Source organism: Anguilla anguilla, chromosome 5 (assembly GCF_013347855.1).
Source record: "Anguilla anguilla isolate fAngAng1 chromosome 5, fAngAng1.pri, whole genome shotgun sequence".
NCBI classification, from domain to species: Eukaryota; Metazoa; Chordata; class Actinopteri; order Anguilliformes; family Anguillidae; genus Anguilla; species Anguilla anguilla.
The window spans coordinates 26,826,769-26,848,398 of NC_049205.1; the positions used below are offsets into that span (position 1 = coordinate 26,826,769).

General features: G+C 40.5%; 1 protein-coding gene across 1 annotated transcript in view; it reads right to left on the reverse strand.

The window, feature by feature from the left end:
- Positions 1 to 21,630, reverse strand: part of tmem17 (transmembrane protein 17) — a 98,493-nt gene that overhangs the window by 43,736 nt on the left and 33,127 nt on the right. The window contains exons 2-3 of the mRNA XM_035418823.1: positions 8,100 to 8,203; positions 6,190 to 6,303 (exon numbers count right to left, since the gene is read on the reverse strand). Coding sequence (XP_035274714.1) covers positions 6,190 to 6,303; positions 8,100 to 8,203 — 218 coding nt within the window. The remainder of the gene's footprint in view (positions 1 to 6,189; positions 6,304 to 8,099; positions 8,204 to 21,630) is intronic.

The following is a 21,630-nucleotide window of genomic DNA, read 5'->3' on the forward strand; positions in this document are numbered from 1 at the left end:
ATTTGACAGATGGGGAGTCCGGTATTTGCTGTGCAGCCCGCTCCGATGACATATTTCTGCTGAATTATAACGGATGGAGATTTGCAGCGTTTACACCGCCGCTCATAGCACTTGCTTTAGCGGGGAAAGAGCGAGATGTCCAATGTGTCATGATTTGGTATCTGACAGAGATGTCCGCAGAAAATATAGGATTAGTAGGATTAGTAGAGGGTCCTAGCTCTACATGACCACCAGTAAAGAAATAGGAGGAACCAATTAGACTGGCGCTAGGACCCCGGGGACGTCAATAGTAGTGGGACTGGTTAGAACACCTGGATTTCAAGGAAGTGTTTTGGCTTTCTGAGAGTGGAGCGCCTTGGTGGGCAACACAATAAAAAATGTTTGAAGACAGTAGCTTTGTCCTCAGCCAGTTAGGATGTATGCCATCATATCTAAATAACTGTCTGCGTTCCCAAAAGAGATTGAAATTGTCGATGTAGGAGGCTCCGTAGGCAGCGCAGGCTGATGAGAGCCAGGTGTGCAAAGACAGTAACCTGCTAAAACGCCCTACACTGCGGCCACAGAAGGGAATGGGGCCGGACACATAAATATGCCTCACAGATCTCTTCAGGGAACAGAATAAGTGCATAAAGTCCATTTTCAAAAGTTCAGACTGCTGTTTGCGAATATCATTTGTCCTTACATGAACAATGATCTTAGTAATGTCCGGTTCGTTTGCGAGGATCTCTATGGTTTTTTCCTCTATATCGTGGACAGTGGCACCCGGGATACAACAAGTTATAGCTGAGCTAGTTTTAACGTTCCTGATGATGGAGTCTCCTATGATCAGGGTTGTGATCTGATGTGGACGCTGTCTTGTGGATTTGGAGCTGGTCATCCTGGAGGCTGAGTGGCGGTGTCGACCGCGGGGACTAGGGGCTGCCAGGCCAGGGGCGTCATTCCTTAGACCAGCACCGGTACCGTGACTCCTCGAACTTCTGGGCAGCAGCGCTGGACTGGCCATGAGCTCCAGGCCGACAGTGGACAGGTGTTGGTCCAACTTCCCCAGCACATCGAACCTGTTACCCAGCTGGATAGACTCCGGAGGTGGAGAGGAGTTTGTACCTCGATTCTTGTCGCCCCGGATGACGATCCAGGGTTCTGGAGGAGCGGGTGTGGAACAGATCCGTGCCTTAGGTTTAGCCTGGGCCAGGGGTCCTCCTCGGAGATCGAGCTGACAATCGTTCGGCTCTGGCTTCGTAGTTGGAGAGGGAGCACACCAGGGAAGCTCGGTGTTGTTAGGAATGCGGGAGGCTTCTGCGGCCAGCGAGTCCAGGAGTCGTTCATCATCTTGGATCTGGTAAAGCTTGGAAATCCGACCTTCGAGTTCAACTACTTTTTGGCTCAGCCGAAGGCATCCAGAGCAGTCCGGGGGGGAGGTGAGTGTTGGCATTGATATAGAGATTAAGATCCTCAGTGAGAGCAACTGGCTAGCTTAGCCACCAGGCTAAAGACAAACCTAGCTAAGCTAGTACCAGCTAGTATTAATTCCAGTGAAACAAAATGCCGACAACATTAAAAGAGTGCAATAAAATGATCTGCGTTGAGAAATGATCCACAGACTTTCACCAAATCAAGTTATCACCAATTGGATCTATCCTACCAAACGATGTAACTCATGGATGAGAACTTGTCAGATATGTAGTGGTTAGATTACGGCCTTAGAAAGGGAAACAGTGAATTTGATACAATATTACATTATTTCTTAAAATGTGGCCTAGCCTCCCCATCACAAGCATCAAAGCAAATGTGATTGGGGCAATTTAAAATCCACTGATACCCTAATCTAGGTAGACAACCTATGGGTCTCATCACCTCATCACCTCCTCAGAAGTGACAAACCAGAAGACACAGGACACCATATCGAGGGTCAGAGACCCTGCACCGCTACATGCCAAACATTTCCCTTTCCCATTTCATAAATGAGTCTGACCCCCCGTCCCTTCTCTCCAACACCTTAACTCAGCATCACCCAATCAGGGCAAACATCCTCAAGCCATGCTGGGTAAGGTATTTAACCCCTTCGCGCACATGCCAAATCTGGCCAATCCTTGCCCATTTAGGGGGTACTCCATTTAAAGCTTTATAACTCCAGATGTGAGCATCACAGAGACTTGAAAAATGGCTTAAATGAAGCAAGACATTTGTACCATTTACAATACTAACTTAGATTATTTCTTCCTAAATTATGAATATAAACTAAATTGCCACAATTGCATTTGTCTAGGCAAAAAATAAAAAAACAATTAGCTTTTTTAGTATGCAATGAAATACTGAGAGATTGCAAATATACAGCAGGTTAAACTATACATGTCCTAGATCAAAAACTTGACCACAAGTGCGTCCAATCTAAGGGTGGATATGCGGAACTACTAAAGATCTATGAATAAAAAAGTAAGCAGTGTACCCAGTGTCTCCCAGTGTCTAAATTATGCATTGCTGTAAATCACAACATAATCATGTAGCTATTTCACTACAAATCAACTGTTTGACTGAAGAAACTCACTGTTGCATCATTTTCAAGCTTTCCGTCAGTACAGTGGCTTAAAATATCTAGGGGTCCTGAAACATATCCAAAAACTCTCCAAAAATGAGTAAAACGCTTTTTGTCCATTATAAAGCATATACATGTGCCCCTTATGAAGGTTTTAGGTGAAACATTAATATCAGATCATTGATAAAATAACGCAAAAACACTATCACACTGTGGTACAGTACCTAAATGTGTAATAATTAACTCTCGTATGTTTTTTCTGTACTCGACAGTACGTGGTGTTTTTTTGTTTGGGGATGGGACGACATTAAACAATATTCAACTGTCCACCACGTTTTGGCAATGTTCCAGTTGAGGTCATATTTGTTACATACATTAAACACAAACTACAAGCAAACCAAGTAATGTTTACGTTACAGTAAAGTACAGTGAAATATCCTCATTCTAAAATACCACTAACCTATTTAAAGGCACTCAATTTCAAAAATAACGTATATAGCCTAACCGAAATATTTTCAGCAGTAACATTTCGATTTGGATGATGAAATCTTATCTGAGACCAAATGAGTCCTGTCGCTCCCCAGTTCTAACTTAGCCCAGAAAACAGCATATCAGCTAGGTCTATCAGCAAGCATACGCCTAAGCCATGCTCAGAATTTCTCAAGAATAATAGCATTTTCCAAGAAATAACTAAAGTCACTGATAAAATTTTGTCAGGTGCAGTGTCTTTTACTGCTACCACAAACTGAACACGTAATGCAGCTATAATGAGACAAAACTTCCGGTTACACTGAGCTATAAAACGCTATTCCAAAAGTAAAATTAGACATATTATACATCGTTAGAAAGCTGATTCTGTCACATATTGGATCAATTAACTGTCAATCAAGCCAGATTGTACTACAAAGGATGACAACACCAAAAACCGTGTGTGGTATTACGCACAGCTATTTCGGAAGATCCAGGCGCCACAAATGAGCGTGCATTTCCCAAACGGATTGTCCAAGACAATATATGACCACTTTGTCTGGAAAAGGGCATCTCCACACATAAAACCAATGATAAGGTTGTATATTTATTCCATATTTAGTCGCAGATATTGACAGCAGAATTACATGGTATAATTTTTGAAAAATTCATCTAGTTTATTTCAGTGTTCAGTGAGCAGCATTTTTCACAGCTGTACAGGCATACCTACCTACAGCGACAAAATTGGAGGAAGCAGGATTTATAAGAAGCCTTAGTCAGATACACCTCGGTCAATAATTCGATTCTTTCCGAGTCATGTATATTGGGACAACGACAATAGTCCAATTAAATTTCATCTTTGGCCAAATCGAGCCATTAATATAGCTCGATTTCAATTGTGCATGCAAACGTACTGTATGACTATGGCTATCTTAGCTCACACAAACTAAACAAGCTCTATTCCAAAGCAATGCTACTTAATACGGGTGAAGGAAGATGCCACTATTTGTATTTGTATCCATATTTGTTCAACCAACGAAATTATTTGCATTTGTATTTGGATAAAAAATGGAAGCAGACAGGCTAAAACATGAAGTATGTAGAGATCAACCCAAAGCTGTATTAAATGCCAAAGATCCCAGCTTTTTACCATTATAATCTCTGGCACTGTGATTGTTGAGATATTAAAGCATTAAATAATCCAATTTGAGAACAGGTAATTTGCTTTCTAAAGCTGTGTTTAACAATGACCTATATGTTACATAGTCGTAACAAGCTTTTAAAACACGGAGGTAAATAGTCAAATCAAGTTCCAAATATAGGCAAACTCATCCTTACTCTGAACTGCAGAGTATGAACAGCAAGAACCCCACCACCCTTACCTGAGGTACATTGAAGTCAATTATAAACAAAAAAAAATGCTTATATAATTCAAAAAATCATTGAAAATTAAACGAAGCATTTAAAAATAGTATGTAAGGCTAACATGATTAGTTTTTTTGTTTGTTAATACTTTTACTCCCCTCTTAGACAGATAAGAACACTTAATTATCCCCATGGGGACAGTTTCCTAGCAGCATATAACATTCACACTTATAAACATAGCCTACATTTATACCAAACAATATATTATTATTTACACTAGAGAAGGAGGGAGAGGGGGCAGGAATAAATAAATACAGAAGATAATGACGAATATTTAGGCCTTTTCCAGAATGTTTGCCCAATTAATGTACTGTATGTTTGTGGCTCAGATAAAGTTTAGTAAAATAAGTATAAAAGTCTAATTTATTTTACAATGCAAAATAATAAAAAATATTTTGTGAACACAATTTTTGAAATAATTATAATAATGCATTTTGTACATGATGTGCTTTTCATACACCCTGTGAGGATGGCAAGCAGTCAAACAGGACGCAGACAGAAATAGGGTGAACGGTGAAAATAATTTTATTTAAAATGCAAAAAAACAAACAAACGAATGAATGAATGAATGAATGAATGAATGAATGAATGAATGAATGAATGAATGAATGAATGAAAAATCTAAATAAGCAAATAAAGAAACCAGACAATCACTACCGTAATGTTTCCCTTGGTCAGACTGAGTAGGTTATTCACTCAATCACAAGCTCTCTCTACTGATCCAAACGGAGGCCTGAAATAAGTTAAACCCCCTCAGACAGCACCATTCTTACCATTAAAATCAATTAACTAAACAGAAATTATTAAAATTGTAATTTTCTATCCCACCTATAAAACATGAAAATACACGAACACACATTCAACAAATATGCTTACCCCACTACAAATACATCACAATTACATAGAACATTAAAACCGAATCCCCCTCTGCAATAAACCACTGTGAACTACACTGTCCACAAGGCATAAAACCACCACGATCAGTGCAACGCCCTCGTTTTCCCAAATGCTGCAGAAACGATTCACCGTGAATATAATCGTGATTTAACATAGCATACTGGAGATACAAATTAACGTGTGTGCCCGGTAAAATGCATATAAACGGTTCGCAATGATTAACAGTAAAATTTAAGGTTTTATTTTGATGTATACTGACAATTCCCCATACAACTTTAACTAACAAACAAACAGGAAACAGACATGGTATGGTGCATTTGAAATATATACACTTGTAAAAAGATGCGCATTTCCCTCGCTTCCTCTAAGCGAGGTGTACCACAAACTTTGGGGCGGAGAATTAAAAACAGAATTAGTACTCCGACACTCACCCAAAGTAAAGGATTCATTGAATTGTTCAAACATATTTTGAAGTCATTTTTACAAATTGTAGGTGTAACAGCTGTAATTGCAGATAATTTCCACTATAAATGATTGCCATTTGAAACTTTCATGTGACAGAAAGTTTGAATGACCACATTCAGATGGTAAGACGAAAACGCACAGGGCCAAGTTACTTGAAAAAATTTAGGAAACGTTCGGTAGCATTGCATTGGAATAGAGCTTATTAAATTTGTATGAGCTAAGATAGCCAATATTGATTTTGTAAGTTTTAATCTGACATACAGACTGTGCTTTGTATGCATAACTTGGCATTGTTGTATGTTGAAGATGTGTTTTTGCTGAGATTCTAACAAACCCCCGACACAAATGCAACAGACATAAAAGAGACAAGAGCTTTTAAGAGATAAAAGTGTATAACCTACCTTTTCTTGCAGATTTCCTGCATAGCCCAGATAGAGTCTAACAGCCTCAATGAGGGTCATTATAGTGAGGACAGTTATAAGGATGAACTTGTAGTACTCAGGAAGGGCAGGATACTGACAGAAGATGGAGAAAAACAGTATGGAAGGTTACTTCAACACATAATTCCTATAGCAATACAGGAAAATATCACCAATGTTTTACTTTCATTGGCAATGCACAGCTTCCGCTTTCAACTGACTAATATCAGGCTATGTTTACATTCATGCTCATTCAGTTAACTATGACCTATCAGACTTAATTTAACCCTCCTACTATGTATCAATTTGACCCCATTCAAGGTTTACATGGTTAACATACTTTTTTCAGCTAGATTTTTCATGACTTTTCCTAATTTTAGGGGTAAAACATGGTAAACATAAAATTAACTAAGTGGTATTTTTTTCAATGTCCTGTACACATTTTGTACACATCAGTGTTGTTTGGGGTCATTTTGACCCCAAGCTCAACAGCAATATAAAACCTGAGAAGATATAAACTTTTTACACAGCTCTTCATTTTGATCTTGCTTTTTGTTGTTTTGGTTGATACTGAGGGCACTTTCACATTCATTTTTATAATCTTCAAAAAATATTTTCCTTGCTTTAGACCCCTAACATAAGACATTTCCCATAGCTTCCCTGGGAAATATACTTGTAGCAGTGTGAGAGCTCTGATAGTTCACACAACATGGGGGAGCTGCAAACATACAGTACTTTTTGTGAGAGCTCTGATAGTTCATGCAACATGGGGGCAGAGCAAACATAATTCATGCAACATGGGGGCAGGGGCAAACTTGTAATAAGGGCTCCACACACAGCCCTCGAAACCATTTCAGTTTGCATGTGCCTCAACTAAAGTTTTTGAGAATGACCACCAGACAGAGGCCTAGATTGTCTGCCACTGAGGTTCTATCACAGCTCTTGGAGAGTTAAAGTGATTTAGAGGAGGATGTGTTGAGGATAAAGTTGAGGAAAACCCTGATTATGAGGCATCCTCCTCTCATGAGAATGAGGCCCATGGGATACCATAGGTTGACGCCCCCAAAGTCCCTTGTGATACCACATTTTGACCCTCCTGTCATCTCTCAATCACCAAGAATTGACACATTCACTTCCAAAACTGGAAAGATGCCATGGTCCCGCTCCCCAGTTGAAAGACAGGGTAGACTCAGTGCTGCTAATGTTATTAACATGGTTCCAGGCCCCACCAGATATGCAAACAGTTATGTACAAGACATAAAATCTGCATGTGGACCATTGCTTTATGGACTTTTGACTCATCTGAATGAAGAATTGTTATGTTCATTTTCTATCAAAACTTCCAAAGATTCTAGTGATTAATTTACTTTTTATTGGTGTTTCCTCACCCTACGATAGATTGGTGGCCTGTCCAGGGTGTATTCCAGCCTCTTGCCCAATGCAAGCTGGGATAGGCTCCAGCACACCCACGACCCTGCTCAGGATAAGCAGGTATAGATTATGGATGGATGGATGGTGTTTCCTCATTATTGAATAACTGTTATGTACTACTTAGTGATGTTCTGAAGTGTTGAACCTAAACATTTTAAATTTTGTTTTTGGGGGTGAGTCATGTTTTATTTAGTGGGCTATTAAGATGGTCAGTAGAAAGGCCTAAAGTAGCTGAGAGATAAACTTGGGTACCACTTTCAGTTATAATCATTTTATGTAGGTTTGCATTGCTGGGGTCAATTTCACCCCAAACATAAAAGTTGTTAGTTTATTTGAACATAATAGGAGGGTTAAAGTAAAAATATAAGATAAAGTTGCATAACACTCTATCTATCTCTTATCATTTACCAAGTAAGTTTGACTTTACATTTACTCTGGTGAGTGAATATGGCATACAGTACCTTGAGGTCCAGCATGACAACTTCACAAACCCACCATAAGGGGAAGAACCACATGTTGAAAGACAGGGAAATTTGCAGAGGAAGACTGGACACAACATCATTACCTGAAAAAGGGAAGTCAGTCAATGCTTCCTTACAATGTTGTATGTCACAATGCCATTAGCCATCTAGCATACAACTTGTTATGAAAACAAATTTGATTTCACATAAAGACGCATAAAAGTCACCTTTTAAAAGGAACATTAATGCACCAGTCTGTTGTTTGCTAGGTCACTACTGGGATGGTAGGTAGAGGCCATCCTGCCAAATTACGTGTTGGCAAGGCAGCATGCCCTATATACCTATACACCACTGAGAGTTTAGCACTTTTCAGGGTTTCCTACAGAAATGACCACACTCTCAGCCCTTTAAAGCTGTAACAAACAGCCTGATACTCCAGCCTAGTTACAAATAAATCCAGAAAGCCCTGTGTATAAAACCATGGGGTGTGAGGGCACTGCTTAATAAATCACCAACACGGTATATAGATACTCGTGAAAACAATGTATTTTTGAAAACGTGCACCCACTATATACAATCAAACACCATACCCTACAATATAATGCATATACATATACTTATACACATATTTCTACACAACTGAAACATGAAAATTCCTTTACAAAGCCCCACATCCACAAAAGGGTTTCCACTGGATGACAAGATAAGTCTCAAGGAAAAAACAGAAAAAATATTCCAACAAAAAAGAAAAAAAACAAAAAGGAAAAATACCTTAATCCAGCAAAAAAGGAGAAAAAGAAAAGGGAAGGAAAGATCTCACCCGGGTTGGAGATTTTCCATGTACTTACCCGGTTAATACTTTTCTATTAGTTTGTGCTTGGTGTCATTTCTTTTCAACAGTGGTAACTTTACATATCACCACACCTCTCGTTCCAGACAGAAATTTGAGGATGCATGTAGATGCATTTTATTCCAGTTTCTTCACAAACTTCAAACACAAACACAAACTTCTTTACACCATGACACACCATTCAAAAAACCATAGGCATCTCCCTCGCCTTCTGTCCTACCTTTATTGCTTTACTTCCTACACCCCACTTCCTCTCCGGGAGCCATTTTGGGAGGGCAACTTCCTCCATAAAGGGACAAACTGCTATTTAAATTTTGCCTTGTATAGCATTAAATGGATCCCGTCGACACCCCAGTATTGGATGCAGCCATATCTTTCCATGGTTCACAAGGACTCATTTACTGCACGAAGATTATTTGTTGTAATGGCAAAATCCGCAGTGTCACAAAACATTAACTTATTTACCTTCAGACCTCATATCAACAGACAAAATTCACAAACAACTTCACAAGTCCACACAATAAAACCCCAAACTTGGGTGATTTCACGTTTTTTTCCTTCTTTTTCCTGCACATTATATCATCACAAATGCTCCAGTACCACTATCAATAATTCCCCCCATTGGACATTTACCTACATCTGCCAATGACATCTCACCTTGAAACTTGCCAATTGCAGGAAAGTCGATAACTGGTAAAAGGACATTGTAAAATCTTGATGTCACTAGTCCTGCTTTTGTGTGGAAGCTAGCTAGCTTGCTAATATTAATCACAAAAAACTATTTTAAATGTTGTTTTTTTGCATTTTTGTGGAAAGCTCATTTATGTTTTATTTGCATTCTCTATCATTTCACATCCAAACCCCACATAATATTATTGCATGACTCTGACACCGACATGACTTCAAGGTAGGCCATAAAACCTCAGACTGAATCTGTAACTGTTACATTATTACTCTTTAACTAGAAAGGTTACAACTCCTGAAGGAATTGTGTGGGCTTGCTTCTTATTCCAACTGGTACTGTCCTCAAGGCTCAATGCATTTCAATGAGGGTGTAGCATTCTAAGCCCAGAGTCTCTTTTAAGTATCGCTTTATTTTGCTACTGAGTTTAAGCCAACAAAAGTGCATATTAAATGTATAGCTTCAAACATTTACTGAATTAAAATGTACTTCCATGAATGTGTATTCTACGGTGGCCGACAAGGGCAAACACGCTGCAACGGCCCAAAACGTTTCCATAAGGAGAAACGTGCTGCAGCTTCAGAAACGATGCCAACTTAAAAATACATACGAAAATCCAAAACCAATACAACAACAGAAACATGCTGCAAATGAAAAAATGTGCTACAGAAAGCCAAAACAAATACATTAACAGCAAACACGCTGCAAATACAGAAACGTTGCAAAATCCAAAACACACAAACTCCGAAAACAAATGCAACAGAAAAACGCTGCATAACCAGTCAACACAACGGAAGTTCTCCAGAAGAGAAAAAAAAAGAGATTAAAAAAAATTAAAGAGGCGACTTTATTTATTTATTTATTTATTTATTTATTTATTTATTTAAAAGGGACAACACACAGTAGCCTAATCAACATTTCTGCAGTTGTGTCAAATGGTACAGTGCCAGAGTTAGCTCAAGAGCTAATTTTCATAAACATACAAAGGTACGTATTCGTTTTTTACATTTGGCCTTAGTCTTTTACAATATTATAAAAGAGCAACAGATTTACGTAGCTAGCGTTGGCGTGCTAGACTTTGACTTCTACAAAAACTTGCTAGCGACAACACTGTATGCCAGATTCTGCCAGATTTTGAAGAGAGAGTGGATACTTTGTTTTCCTCACTATTTAAATAAAAAAAATTTAAAAGTGTTCTCCTTTTCAGTAAATTATATGGGTGTTTAACTAGTGCTTTATGTGTTCTGCTCTCCTTTTCACCTCTCTCCACCTTCCTCTTATGCAATGTCCCCTCGCTGATCAATAAAGTATCCCATCATATGTGGAGACGATGTAGAGAGAAAACTAAATGCAATCAAAACACTCGGGTCTCCCAGAAAGTAGTTAGCTACCACTACGGAGAACGTTAGCTAGAGTGAAATGCAAGATCTGGCACACAATGTTGTCGCTAGCAAGCTCTTGTTGAAGTCAAAGTCTCTAGCACGCCAACACTAGCTACGTAAATCCGTTGCTCTTTTATAATATTGTAAAAAAACTAAGGCCAAATGTAAAAAAAAGAATACTTAGTACCTTTTTATGTCGTCTCTTTAATTTTTTTTAAATCTCTTTTTTCTCTTCTGGAGAACTTCCGTTGTGTTGACTGGATATGCAGCGTTTTTCTGTTGCATTTGTTTAGTTTATGTGCTTTTGATTGTGCATCGTTTCTGTATTTGCAGCGTGTTTGCTGTTAATGTATTTGTTATGGCTTTCTGCAGCACGTTTTTTCATTTGCAGCACGTTTTTGATTTTGCATCGTTTCTGTAGCCTATTTGCAGCGTGTTTGCTGTTAATGTATTTGTTTTGGCTTTCTGCAGCACGTTTTTTCATTTGCAGCATGTTTCCGTTGTTGTATTTGTTTTGGATTTTCATACGTGTTTTTGAATTGGCATCATTTCTGAAGCTGCAGCACGTTTCTCCTAATGGAAATGTTTTGGGCCGTTGCAGCACCTTTGCCCTTGTCGGCCACCGTAGTATTCATATAATGTGCATCCATACATCACAATAGTCTCAACTATTATCATTTTATATTTGTGCGTATATTCTGAAAGGCACAGTCTTAGCGTTGCTCGGTCCTGTAACACGGGTCTCGACAGAATATAACAAATGGCATGTCTTTAATGCAGCGGACAACCACCAATGTGTGACGAATAACCCAAAACACGCTTAACCACAAACAAGAGCGCTAACTTCTTAACGCGTTCTGCACATCAAACACATCTCAATCGTTTAAACCCAAAATAAACGATACAAAATGCCTGAAAAACGAGGAGCAAAAAATGCTGATACAATTAGCATATAGCAGATAATAGACTAAGGCAATTAACATAGCAGGTAACACGTTAGTTCACCAAGTTTACAAAATGAACTATTCTACAAGTGTTTTACATATAAAATATATATATACAGTATTAGAAGAAGATTTACCAACCTTGTGCCCTCATAAACCAGGCGCTATACCATTTAGAAAAGTGTCATGAGTAAAACTTGGCTAACTATATAGCTAGCTTGTTATGGCATGTCCTCACCTCTGTAATGTTATTTGTTGTCCTCCGCGTGTCCATACATCTGTATCGGTGGTTGTAGCTGTGTGTCATTAGCTCTTACTCATGCGTGCAGGATAGCATCCGTACGCAGGTTGTAGCTGTGTGTCCGTAGCTCCTACTCATGCGTGCAGGATAGCATCTGTACGCGCTAAGTAAGTTAACTAAAGTAGGCGAAACGCGAACATGTTAGCGTAGGCGATAAAGCTGTGCTTAAAAATCTCGTGCCGCTGGAAGTGCATCCTACTCATAGAACGTGACCACCTGCGCATGCGTCCTACAGCGTTCCACGAAACGTCCCTGCACGAGCCTCTATGGAGTGACCACAAAAAAAGTTGAATATTTCAAAAATCTGAATACAAGCCACAATGTCTGGAACTAGTCGGTCATTTTGGTGTAAAAAGTTTTTATGTAGTGCAAAAACTGTAGGACTAGTTGGAGCTAGAAAAATTGGGCGGAAAGTGCAGATAATAACAAATATGAAAGATACCAAGAGTGGGCTTGCCAGAAGCAAGCCCACTAACTAAAACATGGTGTAGCCAGCAAGATAGCCACGTTTGTTTTATTCAAACAGCTGGCTGGCTATTTAGTGACACAGCTTCATCAAACCAGCTGCATGGCTAGCTAGCTTGCTAACTTAAGCTCAGTTAATTTAAAATGAAAAATCTAACTTACATTACTGAAGTGTAGCTAGCTTGCCAGCACTGCCATTATAGCATCAATGCAATTATTAAACAGTGGCAAACTTATATAGAGGAATACCATCACCGGAAAAAAGGCTCTATGCTGTAACTGCATTTAGATTTCAGCTACCATGCATCAAAAAAAAAAAAAAAACATGCTGCACCCTCTTAAAAGAAAGGAGAAAAAAAACTGTAGGCTACAAGTGAAGTTCATACTATGCAAGATTTTTTATTTGAAAATATTATAAAATAAGTAGGCTAAGGTACTATAATGTTACCATCCTGAGCTTTGGTACTATATAATAATCTAAACAGGATGCTATAAAGTTAAAATTATTTATGATGCCATTTCCTACTGCTGGTAAACTACCCCACTGAAAGGCAGACTATGCAGGATTTTTTACTTGAAAATATTATAAATTAATCATCCAAAGGCATATCTATGATGTACTGGCAATCTCAGTTTTTACACACTTTAGCAGATTCCAATGAAGTGTTTGTTGCTAGATTAGCAGATTCTAAGAGGCCTAGATACAGCGAAGCAAAAAGGCAATGCGACAGGGCTCGTTCAAAAACTAGAGTCAACCTTGGAATTACTTTTTTTCGGTGGCATCAGCTGAAGTTCTCCAAAAGGAATGAAAAGCGACACAAAGTTGGCCAGTTTTCTGCAGGACCTGTAGGTAACATTACTTTTAGCTAGTTACCTTCCGCAGCTAGACGCCCAAGGTAAGGTAGCTTTTGCATCAAATAATTGTTCTTCTATCAAGATGTCCACTGTGGTGTTTCTATACTAACTTACTTTACTTGGCTACTCTACCTAAGGAAGACAGCAAAGAGGAGTCCTACCTACAGCTAAGCGTATCCAAATGCCTTATAAACCTCAAACACAAGAAGTCCATCTTAGAAGAAATAACTGAAAACAGAGCAGGGCAGAAGGGTACACAAGTTGCGACCTCAGTAGCTCTAATTGAAGGACCTTGCTGATGATTTTCTGAATGAAAGCTCATTGGATGGCCGTCACATCATTACATCCACTGGGGGGATTTCAGTTATGTTTCTCATGGTGCCAGCCTCTTATACTTCCACCGCCCCAACGTTTGTCACAGCCATTGCTTTATATATCTAGCAAAGTAAAAGTGCTAAATGACACACGTTCATCAGACTGTTCAAATTCACACAATGATAACCTTTATCCACAACCATTTCTTTAAGGGTTACTTAGCATTTCTACACCCAGTTCCGCTGCGTTACTCATCACGAATTAGGGCGTGATCATACATAGATGAGAGCAGTCATACGTCACTTCCCAGTCGTCCGAACGATCATGCCTGCTTTTTGGTGAAAACAAGCGCTGTAAAAGTGCCGGTGCCAAATTGGAAAGAACTACTGGCACCATGTCTAAAAGCTGCTGCATCGTATTTTTCACGTCAAACAATAAAAACCCCCAGTTTACGATTTTCTTTACTTCCCCAAAGAGCGAAGGACAGTAAAAGAAGAGCCATTTAGCCATTTAGCAGCCATTTAGCATAGGAATGCTATGCCTTGCCGCAGACACTAGAGGTGTTATACTGAGACACACTACAGAGGGGCTAGACACAGAGGCATGCAAACTACAGACTCAGTAATGGCAGAAACGGAAACACAATACACATTACATTACATTACATTATAGGCATTTAGCAGACGCTCTTATCCAGAGCGACGTACAACAAGTGCATAGGTTTCATGATGTAGAGGCGCAAAAGAAACACTAGAGTGAAGTAAGGATCGTAGTGCCAGAAGTGACCACATCGATCAGGACTCCAACCCTGTAGAGTAAGATTGTTCAGCAAGCAAGAATCCTACCAAGTACAAACTAGCACTGGAATCACACCTAATCATACAAAAACAATCCTGCCAGATACACTAACATAATCAAATTATCCTAGCTAGGTACAGTGAGCTGAACTATAGGCTGGGGAGGAGTGGGGAGAGGTGCAGCCTGAAGAGATGAGTCTTCAGTCTGCGTTTGAAAGGGTTGAGATTCCCTGCTGTTCTGACCGTCACGGGGAGGTCATTCCACCAGCGAGGGGCCAGGGCAGACAGCAGACGGGAGCGGGAAGTGCAGACACGAAGAGGGGGAGGTGCCAAGCGTCCAGAGGTGGCAGAACGGAGAGGTCTGGTTGGTGTGTAGGGTCTGATGATCCTCTGAATGTACCCTGGTGCTGACCCCTTAGCTGCCTGGTATGCAAGCACCAAGGACTTAAATTTGATGCGAGCCATAACAGGCAGCCAGTGGAGGTCAGTGAGCAGGGGGGTGACATGGGAATGTCTGGGGAGGTTGTAGACCAGACGCGCTGCAGCATTCTGGATGAGCTGCAGGGGTCTGATGGCGGATGCTGGCAGACCAGCCAGTAGCAAGTTGCAGTAGTCCAAGCGGGACAGGACCATCGCTTGAACCAGGAGCTGGGTTGCGTAGGTGGTGAGGAAGGGGCGGATTCTCCGGATGTTGTACAGGAAGAACCTGCACGTTCGACTCACCGCCGTGATGTTCTGGGAGAGGGACAGTCTGTTGTCCATCACCACTCCAAGGTTTTTTGCGGTGGGTGATGATGACACCACAGTGTCCCCCAAGGAAATAGAAAAGTCGAGAAGGTTAGAGGATGGAGCAGGGATGAAGATCATCTCCGTCTTGCCTGGGTTCAGCTTAAGATGGTGGTTATCCATCCAGCTCTGGATGTCCCTCAGGCAAGCAGAGATGCGAGCAGAGACCTGAGTGTCAGAGGGCGGAAAGGAGAGAAAGAGTTGGGTGTCATCGGCATAACAATGATAGGACAACCCATGGGCAGAGATTACAGGACCAAGAGATTGGGTGTACAGGGAGAATAGGAGGGGACCAAGGACAGAGCCCTGGGGAACTCCTGTGGCAAGGGGGCGAGGTGCTGATACTGCACCAGCCCAGGCGACTTGGAAGGAGCGACCGGAGAGATAGGACTCAATCCAGTCAAGTGCTGTGCCACAGATCCCCATAGCTGCCAGGGAGGACAGGAGGATGGGATGGTTGACGGTGTCAAAGGCAGCAGAAAGGTCTAGGAGGATCAGGACAGATGAATGGGAGGCTGCTTGTGCGGCGTGAAGCGACTCATTGACCGAGAGGAGTGCGGTCTCTGTCGAGACTACATATAATATATATATATATATATGTACAATAAATAAAACTGGGAACCTATCAACGCATACTTCTCATAGTCTACATTTATATATGCATCACTGTTATCACTTTATCAGGACAAACAGTTTGCAAAAACAAATGATATCTGGAGTTTTCAATATACAAAAATGCCAAGTTACTCACACATACAAAGCACTATAAGCCATTAACACTTGCTAAATATACGCCTGCCATTAAACTGATATCAAAATTACGCCAAGTTACAATAAACAATATGGGCTACCTTAGCTAACACAAATGAAACATGCTGTATTCCAAACCAATGCAGCTACCCAATGCTTCCTAAATTCTTACAAGTAACTTGGCCCTGTGTTCTCTCTTCTTACCATCGGAACACATTGTGGTCATTCAAACTTTTCACTGTCACATCTAAGCATCACATAAAAAACTGGCCCCATGGAAGAACTCATCATTTATATGAATATTTTCAGAAGCTGATGAACACTTACACACCAGAAAGGATATATCAATACATAGCCTACATATAAAAAATGTACATATTTCAGCCTCTGAAATACATATTTCATCTTACAAACCTATTGACACATATGTTTGCCCCAATCATGTACTATAGGATTGATATTCCAATGAAGTTTCGCCAACTAAGTACAATAGTATAATTTCTTCTGCAATGTTAACCTCTTAAGCAAGCTTAACGGCGCGGTCACACGTGCGAATGCAGGCGAATGACCATCGCCTGCCGAGGCGAAATTCGTATCTTGTCGTGCCGAATGTGGGTGATGCAGGATGTGACGCACACGGAAATCAGTGTTGCTGGATTGTAGTCCGTTTGAGTGGTTGTTGTTGTTAGTCACACATGAGCGGCTGTGATATCACATGAGCGGTTGTTGGTTTTGCGACGGGAACATGTATACTGAAGATCATACAATACCGGCTGGTTAGACACAGCAACAATCAAAGTCTCCTCCATCCTGGCTCACTAAGAAAACTACAGCCAATTACAGACAAGTGGGGTCAACCACACACACTTCTTTGCTATTGGTTGAGGCTGCGAATTTGCCTGTCAAAATTCAAAAGTTGAACTCCACGCGAATTGAAGATACGAATTTGCTTCGCCACCGGAAGCAAATGTTTTATTCGCCCCTTCGCTCACATAGAATGGAAGTGAACGGGAGGCAAATATTTGCCAATGTTAATTTTGTGTATGTGTGACCGCGCCCTAACCCTACGGTCACATGGGGCAACACAGGAGGGAGATAAACCGCGTTCCTGGCTTGTGGTTACCAGGTTACAGAACTAAACAAGTAGGCTAGACACGATTGCACATTTGTTTCAGCAACGTCTGTCACGCTGCCTTCACTCCCATTGGTAGTCGCTGTGTCGCATCGCTCAGTATTTGCATAAAATAGACCTCTAGTCTATTTTCGCCCCGCCTACTTCGCTTTGCAACGGCCGCTTGTCTCTTGTCGCTGTAACACCGTGGTCACATGGGGCGACACAGGAGAGAGACAAGCGAGCGGCAACCGTTCATTTTCAATGAGAGTTGGCGATTTACAGCGACAAGAGACAAGTGGCCATGAGTGCTTCCACAAGCCCCTGGGCAATTATCTCTGCGGTGTGGTCGTCTGGAAAATATGCCGTTTGAAGGCTGCTTTGAAGATTCTATTCCTTGTCGACGTAGTGTATTGTGAGACTCATGTATGGTTCGGACGTGCGACTAGACCACATATCAGTGGTGGTAGCGAAGTGCGTGACATTTCTGAGCTGCTCTTCCAACTTTCCCCTACACTCTGCATAGAGCTGAGGGAGTGATGTTCGGGAAATATATTTTCGCCCAGGCAGCGCGTACTTAGACACTCATTAGCTTCTTGAAGCATTGTTTTTCAACCGTGCTTATAGGCATTATATCTTTTGCGATACAGTACGTAATTGCGCTGGTTATTTCTTTGTATCGCTTCGATTTCTTTTCGTATGGGGTAATGGCTGAAAAAGCAGACAATTGTTGGTAGTCGAACTTCGGAAGTTCGACTAGCAGTAGGGCTGGGCTGTTGGCTACTACTTGAGGGGAGGCTGACGCTAGCATGATAGTGCAAACTCAAGCTTTCGGAGTGCCCTGTGGGGTGGTACCTTTTGAGATGGTGGAAGAGGTTGGTGGTGTTTCCCATTCTGCTGAGGACTGGTCGCCGACATATTTTGCACCTAATGCTAGTCTGTGCTTGGTCAGACTTCAGGTAGCCGAACCATTTCCAAATAACAGAAGTGTTATGACCTTTCTTCGGTACAATTTCTTCATCTTTGGCGACAGTTTCCTCGCACTCGGTTTCGCTCCCGCTCATTTTCTTCTGAGTAGGCTACTCCACACAGATGGTCATTCTGAGTTGTTGTGAGTGGGAGGGGCCGGAAACATGCGTCAACCACAGCCATTTGTTTCTCTGCTGTACGATTGGCTGTTCGTGTAGTGTTTTTGTAGGTAGAGGAAAACGGACTCAAAAATAACTGTATCGAAAATAAATCTCATAAATTTATCATCGTCATCGTGGAAGATTTTATCATGAAAATTATCGAGATCGTTTTATCACCCAGCCCTGTGGCGGTGACCTGCATGTTGGGGAAGCAAGGAATACCATTTCGAGGTCATGACAAAACAGTTGAAAGCCACAATAAAGGCAATTTCCTAGAGTGCATGACACTTTTGAGGCAGTTTGATCCTTTCTTGCAGAGGTATGCACCCCCATCAAACAGCGTATACCTCTCGTCTGCCAGTCAGAATGAGATGATAGAGTGTTGTTCACAAGAGGTAACTGCAATTATTGTCAGTGAGATGAGGGAAACAAAGATGTATGCCATTATGACTGATGAGGCCAGAGATGGCAAGGCAGAACATACCTCACACATACCTCTGTGTGAGGTATGTTTCTATGGAGGGTACAGTGAAGGAGAGGTTCCTAGCACTTACAGAGATGACAAATTTTGATGCTACATCAATAACCGCTGCAATTGAGAATCAACTGGTAGAGAAAGGAATTGATCAGTTGAAATGTGTGGCACAGACTTATGACAGGGCAGCAGTCATGGGTGGGGCAGCTGGGGGTGTGCAAGCCCATTTTTGAAAGCAGCATCCTGAAGCGATATATGTGCATTGTTATGCACATGAGTTGAATCTTGCCTTATGTCACACATGCAGAGCAGTTTCTGAGGTTTCTGAGTTTTTTAGCATGCTGGAAAGTGTCCATTCTTTTTTTAGCGTCTCGCTTGTGAACTACCATAAGTTTGTAGACACTCAAAGGAAGTTAGGACTGCAGCCAAGTGAACTTGTGCAGTTGTCAAACACACGTTGGGCATGCCAGCTTCGTTCAGTGAATGCAGTGCTTGACAATTTCCCTGCCATCGTTGAGTGCCTCTCTACCATCAACACACCTTTTTCTTTTTCTGTTGCTGCCCCCAGGCTCTGGAACAATCTCCCGTCCCACATTAAGTCCTGTCCCATCACTGATCATTTTAAATCACATTAAAAGACCCACCTTTTTTCTCTTGCTTTTAGTGCAGTTTGAGGTTGCCCTACGGTTTTCTCCACTCTTAATTAGCCTAATTGTTATTTTTAACATCCTCTCACTGCGTTTTTAATCTGTTGTTGGTCTTATTCAGTCTTTCTTAAATTGATTTTATCCTGTAATTTTATCCTCTTACTCCTCATTCTTTTTATTTTTTTATGTTGTATTGTTAATACATGCATTGCATTGTTGTGGTTTGTTGTGTTGCATTGTAGTGACTAGAAAGCAACTCCTGTTGTTTTTAAATGTGCTATACAAATAAAAGTGACTTGACCTGACATCTATGGCAGTGGGATTGAAGGCAAAACTCAGTAAATTCTCCTCAGTGTATTTGCTGATTGTTTTCCAGGCTTTCCTGTCTGTAACAGAAGGAGACCATTGATCTTGCCCAAGCAGTGAAATACATTAACTGACTGTGGGTCCTCAAACAGGTGTATTATATTGAAATCTGTGATTTTTCATTCTGAATAATTATTATCATACACTACAATAGACCACCCAACTAATTCGGTTGCTTCTAAAGGTAACATTAATTGAATTGAGGTTTGCCAAAGTGAACGGGGTTGAATACTTTTGCAAACAGCATATTCCATTTTTAATTTTCTTAAAAATATTTTGTGGTGTAAAACTCACGTTACTAGTGATTCATTAAAAGTATTGTTGTAAATTAAAATATCATATATAGAAAAATATTAATGTATTAATTGTTATCCAGTGAAATTAGTGATTTAGCAGGGGGGTAAACACTTTTGCAAGGCACTGTATGCATGTCACATTCTGATTAGGGGCTGAGCCCCCCTAAAGGTCTGATCCTAGAATCGCCCCTGCAACCAGCTGCAAGTAGGCCTAATTTACTGTACTTTTCAGACGAACATTTTTACAGTGTATATTATCCACCAAGAAATAGCTGAAAAACATTTTTGTTTAAGAATAGCCCATTTAGGATTTAGGTATGTTAGGTGTATTCAGTTGTTGCTTATTGCAATTCTGAGTAGACTAGACATTAATCAAGCATAATCTGGGGCTGCCTAATAACCAAATGCAGAATGCAGTTTGTTGTACTTAACAGTACACATAGTTACAATAACATACAATAAATAGTTCTGAAAAAAGGAAGTATATACAGTGAGTAATTATATAAATCGTCATTGTATGGTAAGGATCCCAGCCTGTGTAAAAGTGACCTCTGCCCAATATCTGTGAAAAACCACCAGTTTCAAAATGTTTCTGAAAAGCAAATTATGTTATGGTTCATGTACCGGTACTCTCTCGCTCTAATGCATTACTTTGTGGAACCTTACTGATAAGTGCTACCATGGTGTAGTATCTTCTTCCTTTACATCTGTGGCAGGGCTCAGTTTGAGGGAGGATCATAGTAATCAGAGGACCATGCCTACTGGTTAAGTAGGCACACACACCTGGATAACATTACTAATCAGTCCAGGGTTTAAAAGTGTGCTTTCTTTTCCCAGTAGGTGTCTGAGCCCTGGGATTGACCGTCGAGAAAGAGAGAACGTGAAAGCAGCAGCAGTGCCTTGGCCACAGAAACGGCTGAAAAGCATCCGTGTTGTGCCATTTTGTTGTAGTTATTTTAATTTGTTAGGTGGGAAATTGGTAGTTTTCAGAAATACCAATTTCTCAACTTCAGTGACTGACTTATGATCATGTAAATTTTGAGATTACATATTCAGTCAACAACAAATTCTTTTTTACACAAGAGGAAAAAAATAGAACATTCATCTGCCTGTGGTTCGGAGAAAACCTTTATTGACATTAAAAATATACACTAGAGAACAAAGAATAATAATTACTCAACCGAGCACATAAAACACGAGACAAGAAGTTGTGAACATAACACTTTTGAATGTGACTGTTTCCTTTATTTAAAGGAAAATGTCTGTTATAATAAAAATGAACTTTACTGCATGCTTTTCTTTAATGGTAAGAAATGCAAATAAGAATAAATAAAACCTTTGACCTGTTTATAGTAACAATTACCAAGCATCTGTAGTAT